The sequence below is a fragment of the Pholis gunnellus genome (genome assembly GCF_910591455.1).
Source record: "Pholis gunnellus genome assembly, chromosome: 18".
In the NCBI taxonomy this organism is placed as follows: Eukaryota; Metazoa; Chordata; class Actinopteri; order Perciformes; family Pholidae; genus Pholis; species Pholis gunnellus.
The window spans coordinates 17,952,306-17,976,885 of record NC_136545.1 but is presented as its reverse complement, the minus strand read 5'-3'; the positions used below and the strand labels follow the sequence as shown (position 1 = coordinate 17,976,885).

General features: G+C 40.7%; 3 protein-coding genes across 4 annotated transcripts; 1 reads left to right on the top strand and 2 right to left on the bottom strand.

Annotated features, from left to right (window-relative positions):
* Positions 1 to 542: 542 nt before the first annotated feature.
* dck (deoxycytidine kinase) lies at positions 543 to 5,620 on the bottom strand. Its single transcript, XM_079178651.1, has 7 exons — positions 5,435 to 5,620; positions 5,049 to 5,164; positions 3,399 to 3,592; positions 2,556 to 2,703; positions 2,315 to 2,430; positions 1,902 to 2,001; positions 543 to 770 (listed from the first exon to the last, which is right to left on the bottom strand). The coding sequence occupies exons 1-7, from the start codon at positions 5,535 to 5,537 to the stop codon at positions 744 to 746; spliced, it is 804 nt and encodes a 267-aa protein (XP_079034777.1). The 5' UTR covers positions 5,538 to 5,620; the 3' UTR covers positions 543 to 743.
* Positions 5,621 to 6,409: 789 nt separating this feature from the next.
* LOC306710798 (MOB kinase activator 1B) lies at positions 6,410 to 13,390 on the bottom strand. Its single transcript, XM_079179490.1, has 6 exons — positions 13,117 to 13,390; positions 11,941 to 12,107; positions 10,037 to 10,130; positions 9,617 to 9,750; positions 8,562 to 8,725; positions 6,410 to 8,483 (listed from the first exon to the last, which is right to left on the bottom strand). The coding sequence occupies exons 1-6, from the start codon at positions 13,128 to 13,130 to the stop codon at positions 8,406 to 8,408; spliced, it is 651 nt and encodes a 216-aa protein (XP_079035616.1). The 5' UTR covers positions 13,131 to 13,390; the 3' UTR covers positions 6,410 to 8,405.
* Positions 13,391 to 14,154: 764 nt separating this feature from the next.
* Positions 14,155 to 22,359, top strand: trappc13 (trafficking protein particle complex subunit 13). Of its 2 annotated transcripts, none has more exons than XM_079179496.1 (13): positions 14,155 to 14,284; positions 15,182 to 15,250; positions 17,162 to 17,261; positions 17,367 to 17,451; positions 17,537 to 17,664; positions 17,805 to 17,877; positions 18,209 to 18,253; positions 18,748 to 18,801; positions 21,111 to 21,244; positions 21,328 to 21,526; positions 21,612 to 21,712; positions 21,804 to 21,951; positions 22,032 to 22,359. In XM_079179496.1, the coding sequence occupies exons 1-13, from the start codon at positions 14,239 to 14,241 to the stop codon at positions 22,137 to 22,139; spliced, it is 1,290 nt and encodes a 429-aa protein (XP_079035622.1). In that variant the 5' UTR covers positions 14,155 to 14,238; the 3' UTR covers positions 22,140 to 22,359. The 2 variants fall into 2 exon arrangements, with proteins under 2 accessions (XP_079035622.1, XP_079035623.1); XM_079179497.1 differs by lacking the exon at positions 18,748 to 18,801 and adding an exon at positions 18,694 to 18,711.
* Positions 22,360 to 24,580: the final 2,221 nt, after the last annotated feature.

Genomic DNA, 24,580 nt, shown 5'->3' with positions numbered 1-24,580 from the left:
CATTACAAGTCACCAGATGTATTCAATATTCGTCAACGCATTGAAGTTTGACGCACTTATGAGTTTGACTGTAGGATTTCATGGAATCCCAACAGCTTGGATCACTTCTACAAAAGATTACACTTTAAAATCAATACCGTGTGAATTGATTTCATACTTTAGTTATACACATTTTAAATTTGACTTAACTACAGTCAGTGCTGATTTTAAACTTATTTTTAAAGTCGAGGGGTTTAACTTAGCAACACACACCGATCTCTCTCTCTCTATATACACACACACACACACCCTATTATAAAAGGCGCTATAAGTGAAAATAAGCCATCTATTTCAGGTAATCAAATCCCATTGGAGCTACCAGGTAAAGAAAAGCTCAGCAGTCAAAAAATAGCCGACTGGACAGCTGTTCGGGAGACTGGCGACATCTTGTGGAAGAGTCGGAACACCAGGAGACGAATACTTAGTGTAAATGTATTAAATCAATAATCCCTGGATTTCTATTTACAGCAGCTTTCATGGTAAATATTAGATGACCACAAACATTTAAACAAGCATTTCAAGTTTATTGTCATTTGCGAGGACCAACAGACATTCTCATTTGCACACAAAGAATTATATAAATACACAGATGTAAGAAAGATTTAATATTAATTATATATAATTTCATGGTTAAAAAAAATTCACTCCATCCAGCGCTTCCTCCTTTGTGGAGCAGATTCGATTTTCCAATCGCTGAGCGATCTTCACAGCGTGCTCAAGAACTCCTTCACCTGAAACACAACCACAACAGTCACGCTCAGCGGCAAACAAAGCTTTCCCTTTCTTTGTTTGCTTCCAACTAGAAAAACAAGTTGCTTTGTGTCATCTGTGCGGAGGACAGTGTGGGACCACTTCCTGTTTAATGCCGTCTGTGAGTGGTGGTGAAATCTGTAAACGCTACATAAGCAGCTCTTCAGGCCTCGTTTCCGTATGTGAAACCTGAGTGTGTGTGTCTCGGTATCGGAGAGATCTCACTGCGCACGTGACTTAAGCCTCAAAACCTGTTTAAATACGTCAGCCCTTTTATGCTTTTAAAAGGTCAGCTGCAACAGGTGAGATTTTAATTTCCCCCAAAGACGAACAATGACAACTTCTTCAAAAACTGTACAGATAACGCAGGGATCAAGTATTCACAATACATCACAATATTAAAATGCTCGGTTAAGTCCTGCATTTAACCCTTTACCCAAGTAGAAGTATTATCAGCTAAATGTACTCAAACGTTCTGCTCTGGCAAAAATCTCTTTTCGTCAATCATCGAGTTCCAAAAGACCCATTTTAAAATTGAAAACGGGCAAAAATTTGAACACGTTTCCAAAACAAACAAAGTGGTTTCTAGACTACTTTTCAAATTAAAGTATTTTCTTGATTCCAGCGCAGCGCGATGCCTCATTCTGCCAAAATACACACATTGTTGTTCTTGAAACAACCTTTAGGGCTCAATAATAGACGCATACTTCAATTGGAGATTTCTTTTGTAAAGCTGGCATTGTTCAATTTTATATGTCATTAGATTATTATCACTGATACATTAACATTAAGTTTTTCAAGCATTTCAAAGTTGCAAAAGAAGGGTAGATGGTTTATTATAACCTGACTCGTATCATCCTATTTAGTATCTCTTTAGGATTTTATGAATTTATTGTTTTTGCTCTTGTGAAGCACTTTGAGCTGCATTTTAAGTTATGAGTGGCGCTATTTAAATAAAGTTTATTATTATTAATAATAATAATATAAAGCCCTGTAGTATTCCAACAGGATGTTTCCCCTCAAAGTCCTGTTGGAGTATTTGGATGGAGACAAATCCGAAAGCATCATTTCAAATCATTTCAAATCTTTAACGAGGCTCAACCGTCACTCACCTTCTCAATCATGTCGGCGCTCTTGATTCCATTCCCCTTAAAGTCTTCATTCACGTCTAAGGTCAGGACCGGCACATCACTGAGATACTCAAACTCCATGCTGAGGGCCACGAGCAACACGGGATCACGGTTAGTGAAAAAGGACGGCGTTTTGTCACTTCTGTGGTGAAGCTTTGTTCATCTTAGTAAAATACATCTTATACACACACACACATGTCCCGCCTCATCCATTTCTTTTAAAAACACATACTAAGAAATTGCCCAATGTCAGCTAGGATCGGCTCCGCTCCCCCGTGACCCTGACCAGGATAAGCGGTTAAAGATGATGGATGCATGGACATACAAACACGCATTTTGTCCTCTCAGAAATGCATAGAAGTGCCATAAAAGTCAGTGTGCATGTGTGGGCTCACGTCATGGTCTTGTGCTGCAGCCAGCTCTCGTGCTTGAAGTGGAGTTTCTCCAGATACTCCAGAGGGATGTCTTGCTCTTCTTCTCGGCCTCTCAGGTGCAACCGCTCCAAACATCTCTACACGTGCACATCAAAAGGGGACATTAGTACGTTGTTTTAATTCTAAAGGTGAAAACATCTCCATTTCCCATAGCGATCACTCTTGTCTGATGTGAGCGCTACAGTAAAAGAAGCAGAAGTACCTCTGGTGAAGCTCTGAGGTAGATGATACCGTCCAGCTCGATGTGCTTCCCAAACTGGCTGTGCAGCCAGCCGTGCCAGTCCTGGTAGATGGACCATTCCGTCTCATTCAGGCACTCACTCTCATAGAGGTTGGCTGCAAAGATGTACCTAGGACATGAAGGACAAGGAGTTTCAACTTCAAACATACTTTATTTTAAAAAGGGAACATATCAGTGTTTAGTAGAAGCTGCACAGTACTCACATTACTGTGGTTATCTTTAAGAAAAATGTTTAGTTAAAAAGATTGACTGCATTCTTGAGCCATGACGTGATAAAGTTACAAAGAGTGAACTAAAAATTTATAATATAAAGATTATAAAAAGTCAAATGTGGTCATTTCTTGTATTGAAAAGGTTCAGCAGCCTTCGTCTATGAATGCATCAACGTCTCTGATTAAACTGACGATTTATTAGTTCTGATAAATACAATACAATTTGTCCATATCAAAAAATGGTAAAAATGATGTATTATAATTTACTAGATGGCTTCATTTCAGAGTTCTTTGTTTTGTCAAACCAAAACCCAAAAGTATTACATTTCCACTAATACATATTGGGAAAAAGCAACAAATCACCACAAGAAAGAAGCTGAGAATGTTACGCGTTGTCCTTAATAAATGACTTAAATGATCATCAGAATTTCCTTCTATTGAGTTTCAACTGTTGAAACGTGAAATCAACGATTTTCAAACACTGTTTTGACCAAAAAAAAAAAACTTTTTTATTATTTGAATCTGCATACAATTATTTTTATACTAGTATTTGTGAAATATTTTCATTTTTCTTCCGTTTTGTCACTGCTACCTGTCACTGTAGATGGACCGCTCGAAGAACTGCACCGGGTTCTCGGCCTCGCGGAGCTTCCCGTGTGCCGACCTGATCTGAGCTCTCACCCGGCTGATGCAGGCGTAGCTCTGGAACGTGTAGGCCCACCTCTCCGGTTTCTCGTACATCATCTGCAACACGTTCCCTCCACTCGTCTGAGATGTGGTCAGCTCCTGCGACATACGGGAGAGGGCCAAATTTAAATGTGTGCGTAAAGAAAAGATAAATACACCTGCAGCAATCACAGCTTAGTGTACAGTGCAAGTGTTTGTAATATCTGGTCATTTATAAGTTGCAGTGACTGCATATTTTCAGACATATCAAAATCTTTGATGACATTTAATGAATTAAAATAATGTTTAATGTGTATTTTTTGCTGGAGAGAGGACTAAACAACTAATTATTCAACATAAATCTAATCAGCTCCAAATTCCTTATATTAGTGCTAGTATTACCTAATACGATATCTAAACATGTCCTCTTCCTACCTGCTGGACAGTTTTTCTATGAATGCAGCATTGAGATGCATTAAAGTTTAATCTATAGTTTAAAATTATAGATTACAACATCCAAGACCAACATTTGGAGCAGGCTTTTCCTACACTCACTCATTCCGTCATGAGTGAATCCGTCAAACTATTGACGACTCTGCTCCGTAAGCGGAGAGGGCATGAGACTTATTATACAGAGTTGTGGCACCTCCAAGAGGACTCCTGACGGTTGTACATACTGATAATAATATCCCTGTACTATCACTTTACACTGTACTCCACAGTGTGTGGTGCAGAACACATTCCGCATGAATTACAATTGTACGAACCAAAAATGTATTTGTGGTTATTTGGCTTTAACTTTACACGTACAGTGTAAAACTCAATTTTTCAACAAAATGTTGCCGCCTTCAAACTGGTCAAGTTGGAGTTCTAGAAAACAATTTGTACTATTTTTAACATCCCAAAAATATATACAGTAAATACCACACAAGTAGAGCTGACATGATGACACAATTGCCAAATTTGCAGCGTTTCTATGAGAGTAAACTGATTATCATATCTGTGCATTACACTGTAGGTCAGACAAAAGACACACTCAGCATACTTCCCTTTGTGCTCTGCAATATTGTGACGGAGATTTTCTGCTATTTTCTAGTGATTTAGAGACGGAACAATTAAATCAGGGAAATAAACGACAGGTTGGCGGTTAATACAAATAAACCGGTAATTCCAGCCCTGCATAAAAGCAATGACTAATCCCAAATACAGAGTCTATATATAGATATATATCTATATATATGGGTGTGTGTTGAACCACTGAAATGGAGTGTGCGGGTGAGGCTAGGCCTGCAGCAGTGTGGGAGGTCAGAGATGTTTGACCGGTAATGGCATGCTCATCTGTTCCTCTGGGTGTGTGGAGGCGGTGAGTGACCAGTGCAGATATGTGGACAGAGCTGGCAGCTGCCCTCGAAACACAGATGAAGACTCCTCCAGCTATCGCTACAGTGCAACATTGAAACAGCGGTTGTGAGAGGATTGCAGGATAGTGCGTAATAAAAAACACACATCAGACACCATAAAGTGTCTGCATGTGGGCGTCAGCTGGGAGCGCACTGCGTTTGGAAATGTACAGTACCTCAAAGTCACTGCCTTTTGTTCGCACGTTGCACCATCTGGCGATCGGCTCCGGTACCACCTCCCAGTCCCCGCTCTCCTGATCCAAAAGGCCCACAAAGGTGGACTTGCCGGCCGCTGCGCGCCAAAGGAATAATGCAGAAATTCAAGTTCAGCGTGGAGAATAAAAAACATGTTGCAACACATAAAGCGCGCGTATTAGTTGCCTGTGTAGTAGAGGGAGTGATAGTAGTCTGGTTAAAGGCGGTAAACGCTTCACGTTACACAAATAAAATCCTTAAATCCAAGTCCAACGATGGTTAACGTCACGTTACTGTAACGTACCAGCTGTTTTTTAAACTTGTTTAGTGAAATGTCGTTTTTTGCCATAACAAGCTCTGCACTCACCAATGTTTCCCTCGATTGATATCCGGTGTATCCTTTTCTCCGTTGAGTCGTTCATCGAAACGTTCATTGCATCGGGACACGACCTCTTCGGAGTAAAAGACATGTTTTCAGCTTATAAATAAGCTTATTGATTAAAGCGGGCGTTGCAGCAGCTGCAGGAACTTCCTTGTTGTTTAAAGTTTTAGCGGCAGCGAACCGAAGACCGGAAAAGGCGGGGTTTGCACAGCTGTGTTTCCGCCCAGGAAGCAGCTGCTGTCGCTCACGTGTCTCCGGCTCCAGGCTGCTCTGTGTTGAGTGTCGTTGCACCCAAGTTAGCGGCGTATTACCAAACTGTTAAAACACTCAGCTGCAAGTAAAAGCCCTGCATTCAATATGGTAAATACAAGTATGTTAGAAGCAACAACATGTACATGTAATGGTCACAGTCGGTGTTGTTATTACGCATGTTTTGCAGCATTTATCAATTATTTACCTGAAAACTAACTAGAACATGTTAATTAAATGTAGTGGAAAAAACTACAATATAGTATAAAGATATTGAAATACTATACTCGAGTACCTAAAAATGATGAGTAAATGCATTTACGTAAGTCAAAGAACAAATCCCACAAATGATAAATAATCTACAAGTAAGACATAGTCATATATTGTAAATGTTACTTAAGTAAAAGTAGAAGAGCATTGTCAACAACAAAAGTAAAAGTACTCTTTATCCTGAATTATTTGCATCAGACTTATATTCATATTGCTGCATAAACATGAATGCAGCACTTTAATATTGTTGTTGGTTGAAGTGGATCTAATTGTAACTGCTTTAAATACTTTGGGTTGGTTTAATATGCAACAATGAATCATACTTTATAAACTAGTATGTTTAAATGTAAAATCTTAATCTATAAATGTGAATGTACAGTACTCCAGTAAATGTACTTGCTTTCCACCGCTACGCTACAAGGTAAACAAACAATTCATTCAAAGAGTCAAGACCACCTTTATTTTCCTTGTAAACAGCATAAATCAATTCAGTAGCATTGAAACCCTCTACCAAGCCATTATATACAAACATGTCATTATTACAGTCGAGGAGGAGCACACTGTAGGCAATAGGATATTTTTACGGCATGAGATGCTTCCAGGATGATTTCTATTACATTTGCAGATATCTGGTGAGCAGTAACATTCATAATAGTTAACTAAGGACGTGGAAAAAGATACTCCACAATAAAAACAAACAAGATTTTAATATCCGGGTGGGGGGGGGGGGGAGCAGCCTCTAAAAAGACTCAACGCATTCTTTAAACCAAAAGCAACCACTCCATGCTCGCTGAAAAAAAAATCATCTTTAAGACCGGTCTAACCCTCAGTATTTACATGTGTGCATTGAAGTATTACACCTCGGACAAATTATATATAAAGATATATAAAATGTTCATCTCACCGGGTTTTCGTTTCAACCAAACCTGAAAGAGAATTCTATTTCCATCACACAGCAGAATTTATGCACGACAAAAGGAAACGTAACATTAGATAAAGTAGTAACTGGTCAACCCTTTTAGTGTTGTGTCAATTATTGCATAGTAAACTACACTTTGAGCTCGGGAAGGGTTCATGCATCTGCTGTTTGAAGCACGGCAACAAACAACTCCAGACCATTAGACAACAAAACAAAAACAACAACAAAAAAAAAGCAGAAGAAATCTCACTTGTGCCTTGGAGCCAATTTCAGCAATTCGACATTCATTTGGGTGGAAATAAACTATGATCAGTCACATGATACAGCGTCTCACAAAGCAGAATAAACATTCAGGCAAAAGAGGTCAGGACAATTGTTCAAAGTGCTTTATGGCGAGTGAGATAACAAGGGATGCAGCAGCAGAATCCAATTCTAAAAAAAATGCTTCTATTGTTTTTGTAACTGTGGAGGCTTTGACTTTAAACACGGGTCTCTACTTCTATTAGAGCGCATTTATTTACAATTTAAGGTTTCAGATCCCTTGAAGACTTTCCCTAAAAATGTGTTTCCACTTCAAGTGTTGAGGGAAACCACTGGTACACGGGAACAGGTCACTAGAAAACGCTAAAAGTTGAGCTGATTTTGAGTCTCTGCTACGACACGACGATATCCTAGCCTCACTCCTACGTCCTTTAACACATTCATTTATCATCACCTGCACAGAACACTCGGTAAAGAGACTGTCTAACTAAATAAGGAAAAGGTTGGAGAGGAGTGTGGTTTTAAAAACAGAGAGAAATAATATCTTTAAACCAGGTTATAGTACAGATAAGAGGGAATTAAGAATCACAGAAACTTAAGAGGAGGAAATGTTGATGTCAGTGGTATATAGCCTTTATCTTCTTACAGCTCTCACTGTTGATGTAGGGCAATTATGAGCCATGCTAGGCACTTAGGAGCATTTTGTATTGACAGATGTGGGCTCTTACAGATGTGAAAAGTAACCCAGATCCTTCTCTGTAGACTGATGGGTAAAATAACTAGCTAGTGTGGTGAAATGGGCTTAAAGGCTGGCTTCACTTCTTGCCCTAACGATACAGCATCTCTGCTTCCACACTCTTCTTAGGAACGGGAATCTAAGAGCGTGAAACCGCCGGGTGTTTTCAGGAATCCAAAAGAAAGAGAAAAGAATCTGTGCAGTGAAATAGAAAACTAATGAATATATATGTCTATATTATCCTTAAAGTAAGCCATGACTGAACACTGGGGATCTTTCCGGTACAGCTAAAACCATTTTGTCCAATATGTTAATCTGTGGTTTGTTCAATTGAGTGTGTAATCCCTGATAGCATTAGTCCTGGTGCCTTAAACCTATCAAGATCCTTCCTTCTTCCTGGCCTTCTTAAAAACATCTCCCCGAATGGAAATATAGTATATACTGCATACATACAGCCAGGGCGGGGTGGGTATCTGTGCAAAAATTAGAAGACCAAAAAGAAATAAGGATTACATCGTCGTTTATCTGTCCTTGGTTGTCAGTTTTTCAATGAGCTCCTGAAGTGGGACCAGCTCTTTCCGGTCAATGAGGTTGAACTCCTGAAAGAGGAAAAACATGAATCATTATACAGCGTCAAATACGTAAAAGTCAAGATTGAAACGTCAGGGATTCTATACCTGAACGAAAAAGATGAAGTGTTTGAACGACGTGTTGAGGTGGGCCTCCTCCTGCAGCTGCATCACAGAGTCAAAGTGCTGGTGGTAGATATGAGCGTAGACCCTGAACAGGCGCTTCAGAATGGTCTTCGCCACCGACATAAAGTTTCTCTTAAAGGGGACACCTTGTGGGGCGAGAGAGAAAAGCTGCGATTCACAAAACGTGCAACCAAAGATACAGATAGTACGATCACAAAGGACTAATCTTCTTTTTCTCCCAAAAGCTCAGAGCAATGAAGGCAGATGCAGCTATATGTTGTTCTCTAAATGTCTTTAACGATTTAAGGGAAGTGCAAACGGTCATGAGTGCAACGCAGAACCACCTCACGCTAACGTTCGCTGCCATCTGTGGTTAGGAAACTACGAGGTTGTTACGACAGCTCCGTACAGCTCCCATGTGCTGTGCCGAAGCCCGGTGGAGAGTTGCTTCCTACAGTGTACACAGAGCTACAGTACAACCCGACATCAATTATTCAGAAGAAGCGGGTGAGTGACAGGACAAGGAGCTCTTGATTAAAAGCTCCCACCTGAGGCTGGACATGGCCCACTCTTCACTTGGACACCAAACTAGACTATTCTAGGATTATCAATCATTTATAGGCCGGAGGCTGGTGTTAGTCCTGTGGAGCTTCTGATGTCTTGTGATCTTATGAGGGAGTCCCTGCTTTGTTAAAGATGGTGAGCGACTATGAAATGGATCCCAGTCATAGATCTTGTGATTGTGGAACCTTTAGCCATTGGCTCTTTCCACTGAGATGTACCAAACAGAGCAGATATTTACTTGTGCTGGCTGCCGTCCAACTCGATTAAGGCTGCACCCTACACGGCACAAGCCTCTGCTAGTCGGGAGGTTGAGAACTGTGTTGGTATGCATGTGAAGTCTGCTACGTTGTGAAGGAGAGAAACTTCTGAATATGTTCATCTGGAGCCAAGTGTGATACATGTTGGACCATAACACATCAAACACAACGAACAGACGGCTTTGACAGGATGGAGAGAAGGGACACGGGGCATACCGATCTTTGAAGGGAAAAGTGTCTCATCATCGAGCTGGTCCTGCACCCAGGTCATCAGGTAATCAATGTACTTGGGAGCGGAGCATTTGATGGGCTTTTTGATGTTGGTTCCGTCCGCCCAATGGTACTCATACCTACATGAAACGTGGACGACAAAGCTCAGTTTTCCCTACGAGACACTAGCATGTAAAACACTGAGAATCCACTGATCATGGCAGCAGGGGGCCAGAGGACGGTATTTTTGCATGATCCTGATAACAAGTGGGCTGCATTTTCCATTAGAATTATGGTCACATTTGCTGCCAAATGGATCCAGAGTTATTTTGACAACACCTCTAACCCACACCCTGTTGAGCTCGGCAGTGCAAAGCTTGTGGGCTGGTTTTTGTAACACTTAACGGGTGGAAATGATGAACTTACTTAGGACCGGCAGACATGACTGGACAGCTTTCCTCTGTGCAAAAATCTGTGATGGTGCCATACAGCATGTTGATCTGGTTGAAAAAATCCACAGCTGAAAAGAAAAAAAGAAACATTTTCAAATCACGTGTACATGAGACCAAATACCTTTTGCGCCAGCACAAACAGCTGGCGTTGAGTCCCCCCAGTCCAAACTGTAAACCAGTGCACACTCCAGTTATCTGGAACAAATGGTGTTATCGCTCATTCCCAGCGGCAGAGCGCCAACTTTGGCTTTCCAGCAGTCGGAGAGATCCATTTAGAGTGTTGGCAGCGTTGGTGTTGGCGCTCCATTTGCTAATCTCCCAGAAATAAAAGCACATATTGAACAGCTGATGTGTGAGGTCCTGTTTACTCAGTCTCCCAATTGAGATATTTTTGTCCAAAGTGTCTGTATTAATAGCCGGGTCCATGCTTGATAATAACTTGTTATATTACGTTATTGACACTGATGATTTTAGTACGTTCAACAGGGTTCTGGTAAAAAGCTGAAAGCTCTTAATACCGTTTCAGCCACTGAAGTAGTTGAAGTTCGATGTAGCGCTTGCGCATAACCAGGGAGGCAGACCTGCATTAGATACATATTTCAAGGCAATACCCGGCTTATCTACCGTTTCAACACTTTATTGTTTGCGCATTTTCATGACACACAACCACTGTGAATAGCATAAAACAGGTCCGCCGCTTTGGCCATGCTATCAACTAATCAACACGTTCACTTTGCCATGACAGGTGCCAACGTCATCGTCACCATGACAGACTTCCCGTGGGCGTAGACGGCATAGCGATGCAAAGAGACAGCTGCAGAACATCCGAGATGCTATGGTGATACAGAATAAACTACGAGACCTTTACTGCATATCATAACCTCCTCTCTTCCTCTCCGGTCACGATCCATTACAAGCTAAATGCCCCAAAAAAAGAAGCTTAAACGCATGAAGTGAACTGCTTCTTGTAAAAAGAGATCATCAGGAAAGTCATATAAACGGCAATTTTATTCTGACTTCCCTTTATTGTGCAAGTTAAAACATCCAACAGCCATTCATTTCCACTAACCTCTTATGTAACTACGACACAAGTATTGCAACGATGTAGCCGAGCCATCTCACCGGCACACTTAACACAGCTATACAACGTGTGAACTCGCTGATACACAAGATTCACTGTTAGCACTGTGTAAAAATAGAGAAGTAATACAATCACCCTACTTCAGTTTTCATGTTTAATCTAAAATGCATCAAATCCAATAAACCAAAATCAAACGCAAATAACTTCAACACACTGGAATGACAGCACAAACTAATTTATTGACGCATTCACTTGCATGTTTTGTGCTCTGCATTAAAGTAATGTAAACACTTGATCAAATCACCATTGAAATCCTGATCACTTTACGTTATGCTGCATGAAATGTACTTTAAATAAAAGGACGAGACACGCCGAGACTCTGCACATCTCAAACCCTAGAGGCACTCGGACACGACAGGAAGTTAAGCTGCTGCTGCTGACCAGCAATTTGTCCCAATTCAGAAGAATGTAAACAAGGCTCTCACAGCACAGACAATCAAGTCTGTTGAACAGTCACGGTGGTTCTTCCAGCATGAATGCACACGGCCTTCCGGGGGAACGCCAAGATCTTACACCCTGATAGCTCACTCTTTAACTGATTCTTGATGTGGACTAATTGCGAGTTCAGGAACAGGACAACTTGAGAAGCGTGCAAGTAAATAAAACAATGAGGAGAGTGACGGATAAAGAGATAAAAGGGCGTGCGAAGGTGCTGTGCTGCCAGGAAGCTGAATTTAAAAAGGTGTTTTAAGGAAGGGAGGGAAGAAAAAAAAAAAAGAGGTGAAACTGGCGCTTACTGTTGACTGCGACCCACTCATTTAAGTCTTCACCCTCGGGCAACATGACTGCCATGCGCAGGTTTCCACTTCCCAGTGTAGCCTCTGCATGTTTCAACAGCTCGTACTGGTGAGAACCCTCCGGGATGTTCTTCTTGGGCTTGAACGTCTTGGATGAGCGGTTTCCACTGTGAGTCACATTTCAAAAGAGGAAGAACAAACAGGGAGGTAGTCAGATATGATGACAAATCATGCAATCACAGCGCCTCTAAGTGAGGGACTTTTTACTGACAAAAAAAGTTTTGATCTTCTTAGAAAAGAAAAGAAAAGAGTTGAGCTCTTGTTGACTTGATGTGTTTGCCAGAATCAGAGTGGCGGACTAGAACAGTGTGTCTCTCTGTGTGTGTGTGTGTGTAATGAGGCCATTTGGGAGGTACTGTGTTCAACCCTCCTCACTGGCCCATTAAACAAGAATTTGAGTCATCACAACATGGAAGGTTGCACACTAAAACTGATTCTCCTTTAATTAAAGCATTAACAGCTATTCAAACCAATCTGTATCAAAATCAATACCCTAGATAATTGTATTAAAATATGAAATTAATTATATTTCAATGGGGTAAAAAGAAAAAAAAAAACAGAGCAGTGGTTAAACCTAAACTCATCTTCTTCCCTTTACCTAAAAACACTCACATCCTCACCAGAGGGCATTTTAATGTTACCTCATCCACACAAGGGCTTTATGAGTAGCTAGCTAAATATCAACAACATATTCCTGTTACTTTAAACAAAGGGGTCACAGACTGATTAGTGTCCTGTCACATCGCAGCTGGATTAGCTCGTTTTTAACAAAGTGTTCACACCAGCAAATATTCACGCCAGCCGGGACTGAGAACCCCTCTATGTTAAAAATTTGCTCTGGGGGGAGGGGTCAGTAAATTATAGCTTAAAGTTTCATGGCAGAACATAATACCTGTACAAATAATCTACAATCGATGCCGACGTTAATTATCATTAAAATCTAGAAGATAGCACAGCAGACATTCTGAGGTTAGTCCAGCAAGTAGTCGTAGCCCGTATCATTGCTATCGCTAGCTAGCTAGCTGGCTGTGTAACGCTAACTCCATTAATATTTCCCCGAATACAAAGCTACATGGCAAGGTTGAAATAAGCACCCGTGACAGAAATATTACTCACAAAAGAAAACTCATGTTTCCTTCTTGGACTGTAGAAACAAAATCACTCTCTTGGCAAATAGCTAACAGGCAGACCGAAGGGATTGTTTGCTAAAAACTCCCAAGTGTCGCACGTCCTCGGTTCTTTTCGGGCTCCCGTATGCGGTCCTTGAGACGAATCCGAAATAACTATTACTGTGGCGGAACCGACTAACAGCATTTACGCTAATTAAAGAAAAAAACATGAATGTTATGGACGAGCTGGTCCACTGTGAACTGCTCTGTACGCTGAGAGGCAGCAGCGTACTGAATGTAATGCGAACTTCTTCTTTTTGACGTTCAGGGCAGATCAGACGCGTTTCTGTGGTGTGCTGCCACCTAGTGGATGGAAACTATCAGCACTACAATTTCAGTTGGAGATGGATTTAATACGATATTGTACAGGGAAAAAAACAGTAACGCAGCTGGGGAATCTGCTGACTTTGCTGAGTACAATATATATGATATATATTTATATATTTGTTTTAATGCCTGACCTTTTTAGTAGTCTAGATAGATAGATAGATAGATAGATAGATAGATAGATAGATAGATAGATAGATAGATAGATAGATAGATAGATAGATAGATAGATAGATAGATACTTTATTCATCCCACAATGAAAAATGTGTTCGCTACAGCAGCAAAAATATATATTCGCAATCAAATGCAAACCGTAGCATACTAACATGTTGACAATTAACTGTGATATTTCAAAATTATAATACAGTATTCAGACGTTTACTGTGAAATTAATGCAAGGTGTGGCTATCACAGCCATGATTACTGCACAACAGAGCCGTTTAATGAGAGTCACCTCATCTCCGTTCATTCCAATGAATTCCCTTTTCTTTTACAGCAATGGCAGCTCATAGAGGTTAAGGAAAAGTGGTTAGGAAACGTTAGGAGGTACTTATTTTTTTCGACCGTAGCCTCTCTTTATACAGCCCTGGTAGTACCCACCCCAGGCTGTGAGAGGCAGCAGAGTCTCTGAAGAGCGTTCTATATTAACAGACGAAGAAGAAAGACACAAGCTAGCCTGTCACAACAACCAGCTAGCATAGTAGCTAACATTACCCCGAAAAGACAATTCCCCCTTTCAAAATGGAAGTAAATCAAGCGAAACAGGAACACCTACTTGCATTAAAAGGTAGTTAATTTCCTTGCAATAGACTTAATGATCTGATTCTAGACGATGGTTTAGGGGTGGAACAGACTTCTTTCAGTTGTCATTTGTTGTGTCTTTTAGCTGCTAATAGCGCTAGCTAAGACGCTATTAAACTCTTACATTCGATACTATACAACCAATAATATTTTTGTGACAGGTTTAGCTTTAATCAATAATTTTCTTGTTGATATTTGACCCCAAAACTGAGATTAAATGACGCTGTGAAGCAATAATATAGCAAGAAGTACACCATATAACCAGCTAGCTATTGCTGTTGTGTTGTCAGCTAATTTAGCTAAGAAATGAGTGAATTAAACTCACTAGCTTTGTTATCTATGTTAAGCTGTGTTTGTTATGCTCTTGTCACTGCATGAGCAAAGATGCTCCACAACAGCTGACTCAAATGACGTGTCAGTCAGCTACTGAGCCAATAAAATCCATGTTTCTGATGAATCTGTAGCCATTAAAGCTTGTACATATAGTGTGTATTCATTAGATACAATAAGTAAAAGCCCCAGATGTTGCTTTGAGAACATGGATGTTGTTGTTACATGTTTTGTTGAAAGCTGACAGCTGCTAAAAATGTTCCTGTTGATGTCCCTGCTGAGTTCATATCCAATGTCAGACTAACCATCCATCCTGTCAGAGACAGACAGACAGACAGACAGACAGACAGACAGACAGATAGATGTATTGCAATACAACAAAGGCTATTTATGCATTACAGCAACATTCTACAATAAAATAAAACATGCCTCTCTGCACATGGCAGGCTGATTGCTACCTAGTACTGACATTACTGACTCTAGGATATGCTCACCGCAATTACTAACCAACTTGTGTGTCCAGTCACTGACCGCTGTCACTTTACTTTTGCAGTGATGCGGTTAACAAAACCGACACTCTTCACAAACCTGCCAGTGACATGTGAAGATCGAGATCTGCCAGGTAAGCCTGAACAGAGTTACTGCTGTTTGCAGGGTTTCCACCAGGTACGGGCAACAGGGAGGCATTTAGTGTCTCCTTTTTCTGTATTATTTAATGACGTTGCACTTTTAGATTGTGAGTTTGTGGCTCTATTGACTTTGTATTTCTGTGGATTTGCTGTCTTTTCAACTTGTTGTGGTGATCACAGCGGTCATAGGAATCCTGTCTCTGTAGTGTGTCATTGTGTCTTTGTTCTGTGGATTGTAGAGATTCAGTCACAGTCTTCGCATGACAGAAACAAAAGAAATCTATTTTTGGAAGCTTCCAAAAATACATGTTGTCTTTTGCATGTATTGTACAACAACAAAGTAGTTCAAAAGAATCCAAGAGGTTTTAATCACTCGCATTCCATTCCAGTGAATTAAATCCACGACTGTGATTGAGAAACCGGCAGCCAGGCGTCAGAACACAAATGAGGAGTTAGACACCAGGCTTGAATAGACGTCTGAGTTCTTCTTTTAGTGTCTAAAGAAGCTTTGCTTCTGCTTTCCTTGTTCTCCAAGTAAAGCTTTCAACCATTAGCTGACATTGGTTGTGGTTGTGTTAGGATTCAACACTCTAGACAACAGACGCTTCCATGTTTATGTTGAAATATTTACTTGAGGGAACAATGGCGCATATCTTAATGTCATAAAACTAACACGTATGCAGGAAATGAACAGAAAAGTGCATTCCTGCTTTTAATCTAATGCTGCAATAATGAGATATAATAGTTGTGAGAATGAATGATGTAATGCTGCTAGGTTTGGTTGTCTTTAATGTAGCCTGTCACGAGAATCTTCCTAAATTTGTAATTTATTGACTTCTACAAAGTTTGAGATACTTTTGATTTTAAAACACGTACTCTATAGTCTAGTCGCCGAAAGGTTAACAGACAAAATGTGATGAAAATAGCCAATTTCATATACATTTTGATTGTATTTAGCCTACTTTTTTAGCGTTTTCTTTAGAGCCAGTGCACATCTGTATTATATTTGTACACTCTTAGAACCGTCTCCTGCTGAGAAGTTCAGTGTTTGTTTCCCCCTCTGGTGAATTACATGACAGAGAAATGTGAATGCTGCGCTGGTAACTGAACTCCTAACAAACCATGAATCACAATGACACTTCTTAGAAGGATCACTATTTTTACAGGAGTAGCAACAAGCTGACGGCTTATCCTAAAGTTCACGCAGATGAATTCGTTGAATTTGACATTAGATACATAAAAACATTTCCCTTATTGCTGTCGAGTTCCAGCTTTAAAGGGAGCATGTCATTCTCAGGTTCATACTTTCTAATACAAAATGCTTTAATGTTCAGAAAACACATTATTTGTCCTCATAATGTTTGTCTGAATATACCTGTATTCACCGTCTGTCTGAAACGCTCCGTTTTAGCGCCTGTCTCTTTAAGAGGTCTTCCTGAAAAAGGGTCAGCTCTGATTGGCTCGCCAGAAAAATATGGCGCCCCTTTGCAAAGGTAGTTCTACAGCCGTGCGTGGAGGTACTCATATGGGGGGCGGTTTATTCTAATGAACCTGCATGTGACACAGGAATGGGAGCCAAAGCTGAATGGCTTGTTGAATCCCATGTTTGCTGCTTGATCTAATAGAGATGTTTGAGTCATAATATTCAGACAGAAATTAGAACCCGATGAAAACCCTTCTGGTTCAGACTGCTTTTAAACCTGATCTTCAAAGGTCCTGTATTTCTGTCTGTGTGTAGTGAACAGAATACTCAAACACTTCTATAACACCCAACTGTGTCTACATCTTCTATATCTACGCAGTCCACAGACAGACCGGGACTCTGTCAGCTGATGGCAACACATTCAATTCATTGATATTAGAGCTCCAACTCTCAGTTTTGTGTGTTTTTTTTCCCTCTGCAGGGGATTTGTTTGATCAACTTATGAGGGAGGACCCCTCCACCATCAAAGGAGCAGAGGCGTTAATGCTGGGAGAGATGCTCACATTACCGCAGAACTTTGGGTAATTAACGCTAATCAGCTGTTGGAGAATCAACCAATGAGCGCCGAGTGCTTTTTGTGGAGCAAACTTTTGTTGTAAAGTTTAACGACTTGACTTTTCCTACAGAAATATTTTCCTCGGTGAGACCTTCTCCAGTTACATTAGTGTGCACAACGACAGCAACCAGGTCGTGAAGGACGTTCTTGTGAAGGTGCCGTAAAAGAAGACCTCTCCGACACTTGTTACACACTTTGCTCTCCTGTTTTTTACCCACAACTCTCCTCTCGTGTGTACAGGCTGATCTACAGACCAGCTCACAGAGGCTCAACCTCTCGGCGTCAAACTCTGCAGTAGGAGAACTCAAATCTGAAAGCTGCATCGACGACGTTATCCACCACGAAGTCAAAGAAATTGGAACGCACATGTGAGCGTTGTTCCCCCACAGTGTTTACACTCCCTTCTTTTCTTATCCTGCCGGGAAACCGTCCCAACTGACCAACGCAGGGAAGCAATCTCCACACAGATTAAAACTATTTCATGTGTTTCTTTCCTTCCTATCTCCAGCTTAGTGTGTGCAGTCAGTTACACCACTCAGTACGGGGAGAAGCTCTATTTTCGGAAGTTCTTCAAATTCCAGGTGAGTTATATTTTGAGCGTTTTCTCATTAGATGACGGTGGTCAACCCCTGTGTGAGCTTGGAGGAGACCTGAGAAATGTCACAGGTCCACAACAGAGCAAACGCAATTACCATCCCAGCTGTGGATTCTGCGTGTTTCGGTCTTCGGCTCTCAGTTCGGGAACCAACAGTAACCCTCTTCCCCTTCCCTTTAGCAACATTTGCAGCTTTATCCCTCAGATTCCAATTTCTTCGTCGTTTTTCGCATTGAAATAAATATATTTGTTCTGCCGAAATGGAGGTACAGTGTGAGAAAACAACAGCGTTCAGTTTGCAATCTATTCTCAATCAGGTTTTGAAGCCGCTGGATGTGAAGACAAAGTTCTACAATGCAGAGGTAAGTCTGCGTCGCTCAAATACCATCACCACGATCATACAGGCTGTGTGCACTGCCATCTCTTACCACAGCTGTATTGTATGACATGCAAGTTGTTACTGTAGCGTACAACGGGCTTCATATCATATTTCATTTCATAGTTAGGAACGTTTCCATATGCTAATAGGGGCAGTTAGTATAAGAATGGTCTCCTGGAAAACCCTTGTACCTCCAGTAATGTCAACTTAACAGAAAAAAACAACATTTTAAATCTTTTATTGTTTCAAGAGTTGGAGATCAAGCGTTTTCCTCACAGAGGCAACAAGCTTTTTCCTTTTTTTGTCTCATTTTCATTTTACCAGTAGCTTTTTATATTAGCCGTGTGCAAATATTCATTGTCGTCATCTTTGGCATGTAACTTCATTTGTTTATTATGTCTTGTATTTTATTTTCTCCATTAGAGTGACCTCAGTTCTGTGGTAATTGTTCCTTCTGTTCTCATTGCTGAACGTTAGCTTCTCTTCATCCTTTTTGGTGCAGCAGACTGTCTTTCTGGGGCCAATAGAAAGGTGCAAAGTAGAAGAATGGAAAGGAGCGTACGAATCATGGAAATCTAGATTGTCAAAGATAAACGAGCGACGTGCCGACGTTGATTTATTTCACACCTCGACATGAACCTTCCATTATTTTTCTTTTGCCCTTTCTTTGGACGCTCATGCTTTCTTGCAAACTCATCCTACACAGGGCTTGGACTTTTTAATTGAAGTTTGTGGTGTTAGATTGTGGTGGGCGGGAGTTGCATTGATTATGCAGTTTATCATCAAATTATGCACTATGATTATTCTCAAACGTATAACAGACGTGAATCAATGTGCACAGATGCTTTTGAAATCTCATTTCTTTAACTTTTGTATTCCTGGGTTGAAGAAGCGATGCAGCAGGCCAATGAAGTTCTTATTGTCAGTGATTATAAAACCCAGATTACTTTCTTGGTTCCAATCATGTAGCATTGGGGGGGAAATATATTTGATTAGACGTAATACAATGTGTGGTTTTCAGGGTGTTGGTTGGAATGGCTTTGCATGGAACAAAGATGCTAAGCTCTGTGATTTAACAATAACGGTTCATGGCCAGTTCTTATGTTGTGAATTGCAAGGCATGGACTAATCTCTGCTTCTCTCTCATTGTTCTTACTGTATAGTAGAGGTTGCACTCCAGGTGTGACAGGTGTGTCGACCACTGAGAGTTACCTTTCTAGAGCATCAACTAGTTGCCTACAGTCCTAGGTTAGCTATTGTTTGAACTATCCAAGTATATATATATAGTTATAGTTATAGTGTGTTTTACTGTAGCATTATTTATTATTGCTGTAAACGTAAGTTACTTTACTTGTAAATGTTAATAACTGATAAACACGTCAGGTTAGGGCATGATTATCACTCATTGGATGGTGGAATCTAAAGTATTTTAGGATATAGGACATGTTTGTCATATTTGTAGGTAGTATATAGTATAGTATAGTATTCTAATAAGTCATTTGTAAATCTGTTAATTCCACAACAAGCTGATAAACGGGACTGGAGAGCAGAACAGTCATTTTGAATGATGCCCATGTCTGTAATGCAATAGAAACATTTATATTACTGTATAATTATAGTTATAAACTCTTATAAATATTATTATCAACAACGCAGCAAGCTGCTCCTGCCTTTACCTTTAACACACACACACACACACACACACACACACACACACACATCTTTTACCTCACTTTAAGCACACAATGATAATTTAGAGTAATTTATAATCACATTATGCTAATACCAGTTATTATAATGGGTAACAACTATGGGATTATAGAACACTATGATCCTTGCATAACAAATGTGAGTAATTATGAGTTATTGTGATACTTGACTTATTAAATGCTTTATAAGGTGTTATGATTATTGTTGGGGATATTTATGAGTGCTTATAACTGTAATTATACAGTTCCATAAGGAAGTTGTAATGCATTACATGTATGTTTACTATGCATTATAGACATGGGCGTCATAGAACGTGTTGACAGTTATTCCTCTAAAAGGCTTTGATGCAGACGACGTCGCTGAATAAATCAAAACACAACTAGTTGATGTTTGAGAGATCACTGTGAAGGAACTGTGGATCGGTCAAAATCTGTCAGTGTGCAACCCCTACTGTATACTCTGCTGGTCAGCACCTGCACTAACAAAGTCCTCCAAGGTACACTGAGCAAACGTCATAGAATCCAACTGATGTGACTTCATGTTTGTCTTCTGAGTCTTACTTGACACGTGTGATCCATTACACGACTCTCACACCAAGTAGAAGAAAGGATATGTTCACATTTCATCTCAAAACATTGCTCTCATGCTCATATGTGCATTAAGAGGGTTCCGGTTGTGTGTAGTCATCCCTCCTGTTCATGCCGGCCTGAAGAGGATCCGTCTCCAGTGGAAGTGATGGGGCACAAAAACCACAGTCCTTTTTTTAAAGTTCATATCTGCAGATGCATCATATTGGCTTTGGTCAAACTTCAGAAGGCATTTGTTTTAGAGTTGTGGATTTTGTCCCCCGTCTCTTAAAATGCTGTCAGTAAGGTATCACTTCACGGGCAGTATGGACAGGAGGAAAGTCACAGCAATCAGCAACGCTTGAAAGCTCATATGGCCATGTGAATAGGACCGACGTGAAGCAATGTGAACCTCCCCTTTAAGGCTGTAGGATTTTGCACAAGCCCAACCCGTCCTAACACCTAGTGATGAAGCTGATGTGTTGCTCAGTCCGCCTTGGAGATGATGTGCTAGATTGTGAGCAAAATATATTAGTTGGTGACCTCCGGCTTCTCCGCATCCAGACGGATGAAGTGTTCCTGGAGGCTCAGATCCAGAACATCACCACCTCACCGATGTTCATGGAGAAGGTCTCTCTGGAGCCCTCCATGATGTATAACGTCACAGAGCTCAACACGGTCGCGAGCGGAGACGACGGGTAAAAGCACTTTTTTATTATTAATAAAAATGTATTTTGCCGTCAGCTTTTTTTCTTCTCATTCGTAACTTTTTCACTGGCAGAGAGTCCACATTTGGCAAAATGTCCTACCTGCAGCCCATGGACACGCGGCAGTACCTGTACTGCCTCAAGCCAAAGCCGGAGTACGCGGAGAAGGCCGGCGTCATCAAGGGTGTGACGGTGATAGGGAAGCTCGACATCGTATGGAAGACCAATCTCGGGGAGAGAGGGAGGCTGCAGACCAGTCAGCTGCAAAGAATGGTATTAGGATGCATCTCTTAATGTGTGCGCTACTGCCAAGATAATAGAATCTCTGTTTTGTCCTGATTTTCTTTGCATCTTCCAGGCTCCAGGGTATGGAGACATCAGGCTGTCTTTGGAGATGATTCCTGACACGGTCAACCTTGAAGAACCTTTTGACATTATCTGTAAAATCACCAACTGCAGGTAAAAAAAAAATCCCCAGTCCAACTTATGATTAAACCGCTCAATTACAGGAATGACCCAGCAACGGTAACAACCATTTTTTTGTTTGTAGCGAAAGAACCATGGATCTGGTGCTGGAGATGTGTAACACCAGGTCCATCCACTGGTGCGGTGTGTCAGGGCGTCAGCTGGGGAAGCTCAGTCCGGGTGCCTTCCTCTCTCTGCCCCTCATGCTCCTCTCATCCGTCCAGGGTCTGCAGGTAATGATTTAGACTTTCAGATGATTGATTATCCTCGCGCTGTTCTTGCCTCACTAATATTCTTCACGTCCTTGTTTCAGAGTATCTCCGGATTGAGACTCACGGACACATTTCTGAAGAGGACGTACGAATATGATGACATCGCGCAAGTGTGTGTGGTCTGCCCTTACACGAGCAATGAGTGCTAGGAATATTATGTCGCTTCTTTTTCTTTGTTTTTTGGCATTTTAGATATGAATGGACCAACGGTGGAATTCTGCACATAACTTTTGACATTTCACTCTTTTTGCAACCTGAGGGGATAACACTGTACATTTTAAAATGAATTGTGAATAATATAAATCACTTTCTTCTGAAGATAATGATGTAAATGTGCATAAATGTTCATAAAATCTCTGAAATCTTTGATCATCATGGTGTCCATGGTGGGTTTTGTCATTAAAAATGACATACACATACAAATCCTCATTTTATTGTAAAGACTTTATATTGTGTTGTTTAATGGAATGTTTGTAGAATGCGTTAAGCACATGTTCCTCAAGTAAGATATGGGTCTCTTAAGTTTTAAACACACAGGATACCTATTTGGTGCCTCATCACTGGCCATACTGTGTTTCCACTTACAGGAATACTTCACTCCCAAAATGATAATTTGTATATCGATTGCTCAGCCCATGTTGGATTCTTTGAGAAAACCATCCCAAAACATCCTCTTTACAAACTCTCACATTACTATATATAATCCCAGGCTCATTGATCCAGCCGTATGCTCACTACTTCCCAAACACATGCAACCTCTGTGAAACCTGACTGTCCAAAACACTTCTGCAGAAACAGTCTTATGCTTTTGCGGAGGTGTTTCGTATAGAATGTTTCAGCGTGCATGTGTTTGGGTTAGTGAAGTATTCCTTTAAGGAATTCTCCCAACGCAAAGCAGGTTGAAGATGCTTCAGCAGCATGGACCCATCTCTACCCTCCATCTGTGACTTGTGGGAAATGGCTGCTTAAAAAGTACCATTTTCATTTTAACGTATCGCGTGAGATACATGACATACAGTTGAAAAAAGGCTCAGTTTCAAGGCGGGATTTTTTGTTACTTTGTTACAAATGTCGTATGAGATTTTAAACCACGGGGGTGGGCGCTACACTTCCACGACGCCGCTGTGGGTTGAGATCATAGTCGGGATATCAGTGACTAACACGCTCTAAAATGCATGCTTGGCTTACCAAGCTATGTCAATAAAGCGCAGAGAAGCTTGGATTACAACATACACAGAGGAAGAGAGTGACTTCAGTCTCTGCTCAGGCAGCAATACTCATATCTTTACATTACAAATAATAGTTTGCTGCTCTATCGATGCTCTGGATTTGGAATTTAGCCCCTTTTAAAACCCTTCTTGACTCGCAAAATCCCTCATCCCTCATCAAAATCTCCACCCAAAGTTAGTCACACAGGTTTTCTGTTCTAAACTATCAGCCTCCAAGCCCAAAGATGAGGTAACATGACATCACCATGACATCATCAGGGGTATTTCCTCAGACAGGCTGAGGAGTATTACATTAGTGGCGTTCCCCCTTTAAAGTGTGAGCCTGCTAAATTGATTTTATTGGATGTAATGTAGATCTTGGAATCAAACTGATCCTTACCTGTTATTTAAAGATAGTATTTAACACAAAGGACGTCACACTTCTTTCAAATAATGACAGAAAAGAACAAATCCAAGCATGAGTGTGACAGTTCAATTTCAAGATATTTATTCACAAGTTTTAGACAAAACGTTGTGCTGCCCTAGCATACCTATTTGTTTCCATAAAGCGTCTGATCTCAAATACCAGATTTAAGAGCATGCAAAATGAACAATCTGTATACTCTGTCACTAGTTAATCAACAATTAAATATGCTTAAAGGGGAGATATTTCTTCTTCTTCTAAAGTGCAATAACAACATAATGCAGGCCGCAAACACTGCTATACAATGACATAGTTGTCTTAATCAAAAGTTGAGTACTACTCAATGAAAAGCAGTGATGGGAGTTCCCAAATAAACGAGTATTATAACACGCGTATTCTGTCTACAAAAATAATATTGAACAAGATGCGATATAAATCTGATGTGTTCCGGTTATTGTATCAGAAAAAGCTGAGATGTTCCCTGCAAGGCTGTAAAAGTACATTCCTCCCTAACCCTCTTCAGTGTCATGACTAGACAGAAGGACCCTTAACGTGAAACATGAAGAGGACAGTATTTTCAGCACATATAAAACACGATCTCTGCAGAAATGTAAAAGCGCTGGAGAAATAGTTTACTCATGTTCCCTCAGTCGGCGGAATGACTTCTTGGCTCTCTTTATGATTAGGTGTTGACAACGTGTTTTGCCCTACATGTGTGGGATGCTTCATTTCATGGGCCGGTCTCTAGGCCTTCACCTCTCCGACCCCAAGAGTCTTTAGTCACAGTAAAGTGCCTTCAACCCCATCCTTGTCTCTTCATTCCAGCTATGCCGGGGATTTGATTTCAAGAAATGGGTGTGGAGATTGTAATCGCGCCGTATGGTTGCCCTTCCTTGGAAAAAAAAAACGAGGGACTGAAATAAAAAAACAATGCATGTTAATGATGCAAATATATTCT

Excerpts from the sequence above, each read along its gene's own strand:
- LOC306710798 (XM_079179490.1), bottom strand. Across the intron at positions 10,131-11,940 it reads TGAGTGGGTCGCAGTCAACA|CTGTGGATTTTTTCAACCAG; the intron begins GTAAGCGCCAGT and ends TTTTCTTTTCAG. Across the intron at positions 9,751-10,036 it reads GTCATGTCTGCCGGTCCTAA|GTATGAGTACCATTGGGCGG; the intron begins GTAAGTTCATCA and ends CGTTTCATGTAG.
- trappc13 (XM_079179496.1), top strand. The coding sequence starts at position 14,239 with ATGGAAGTAAATCAAGCGAAACAGGAACACCTACTTGCATTAAAAG. Across the intron at positions 17,878-18,208 it reads GGAAGTTCTTCAAATTCCAG|GTTTTGAAGCCGCTGGATGT; the intron begins GTGAGTTATATT and ends ATTCTCAATCAG. Across the intron at positions 18,802-21,110 it reads TTTCTGGGGCCAATAGAAAG|ACGGATGAAGTGTTCCTGGA; the intron begins GTGCAAAGTAGA and ends CTCCGCATCCAG.
- dck (XM_079178651.1), bottom strand. The coding sequence starts at position 5,537 with ATGTCTTTTACTCCGAAGAGGTCGTGTCCCGATGCAATGAACGTTTCG. Across the intron at positions 2,704-3,398 it reads CGGTCCATCTACAGTGACAG|GTACATCTTTGCAGCCAACC; the intron begins GTAGCAGTGACA and ends TTCATGTCCTAG. Across the intron at positions 771-1,901 it reads GCGCCGACATGATTGAGAAG|GTGAAGGAGTTCTTGAGCAC; the intron begins GTGAGTGACGGT and ends GTTGTGTTTCAG.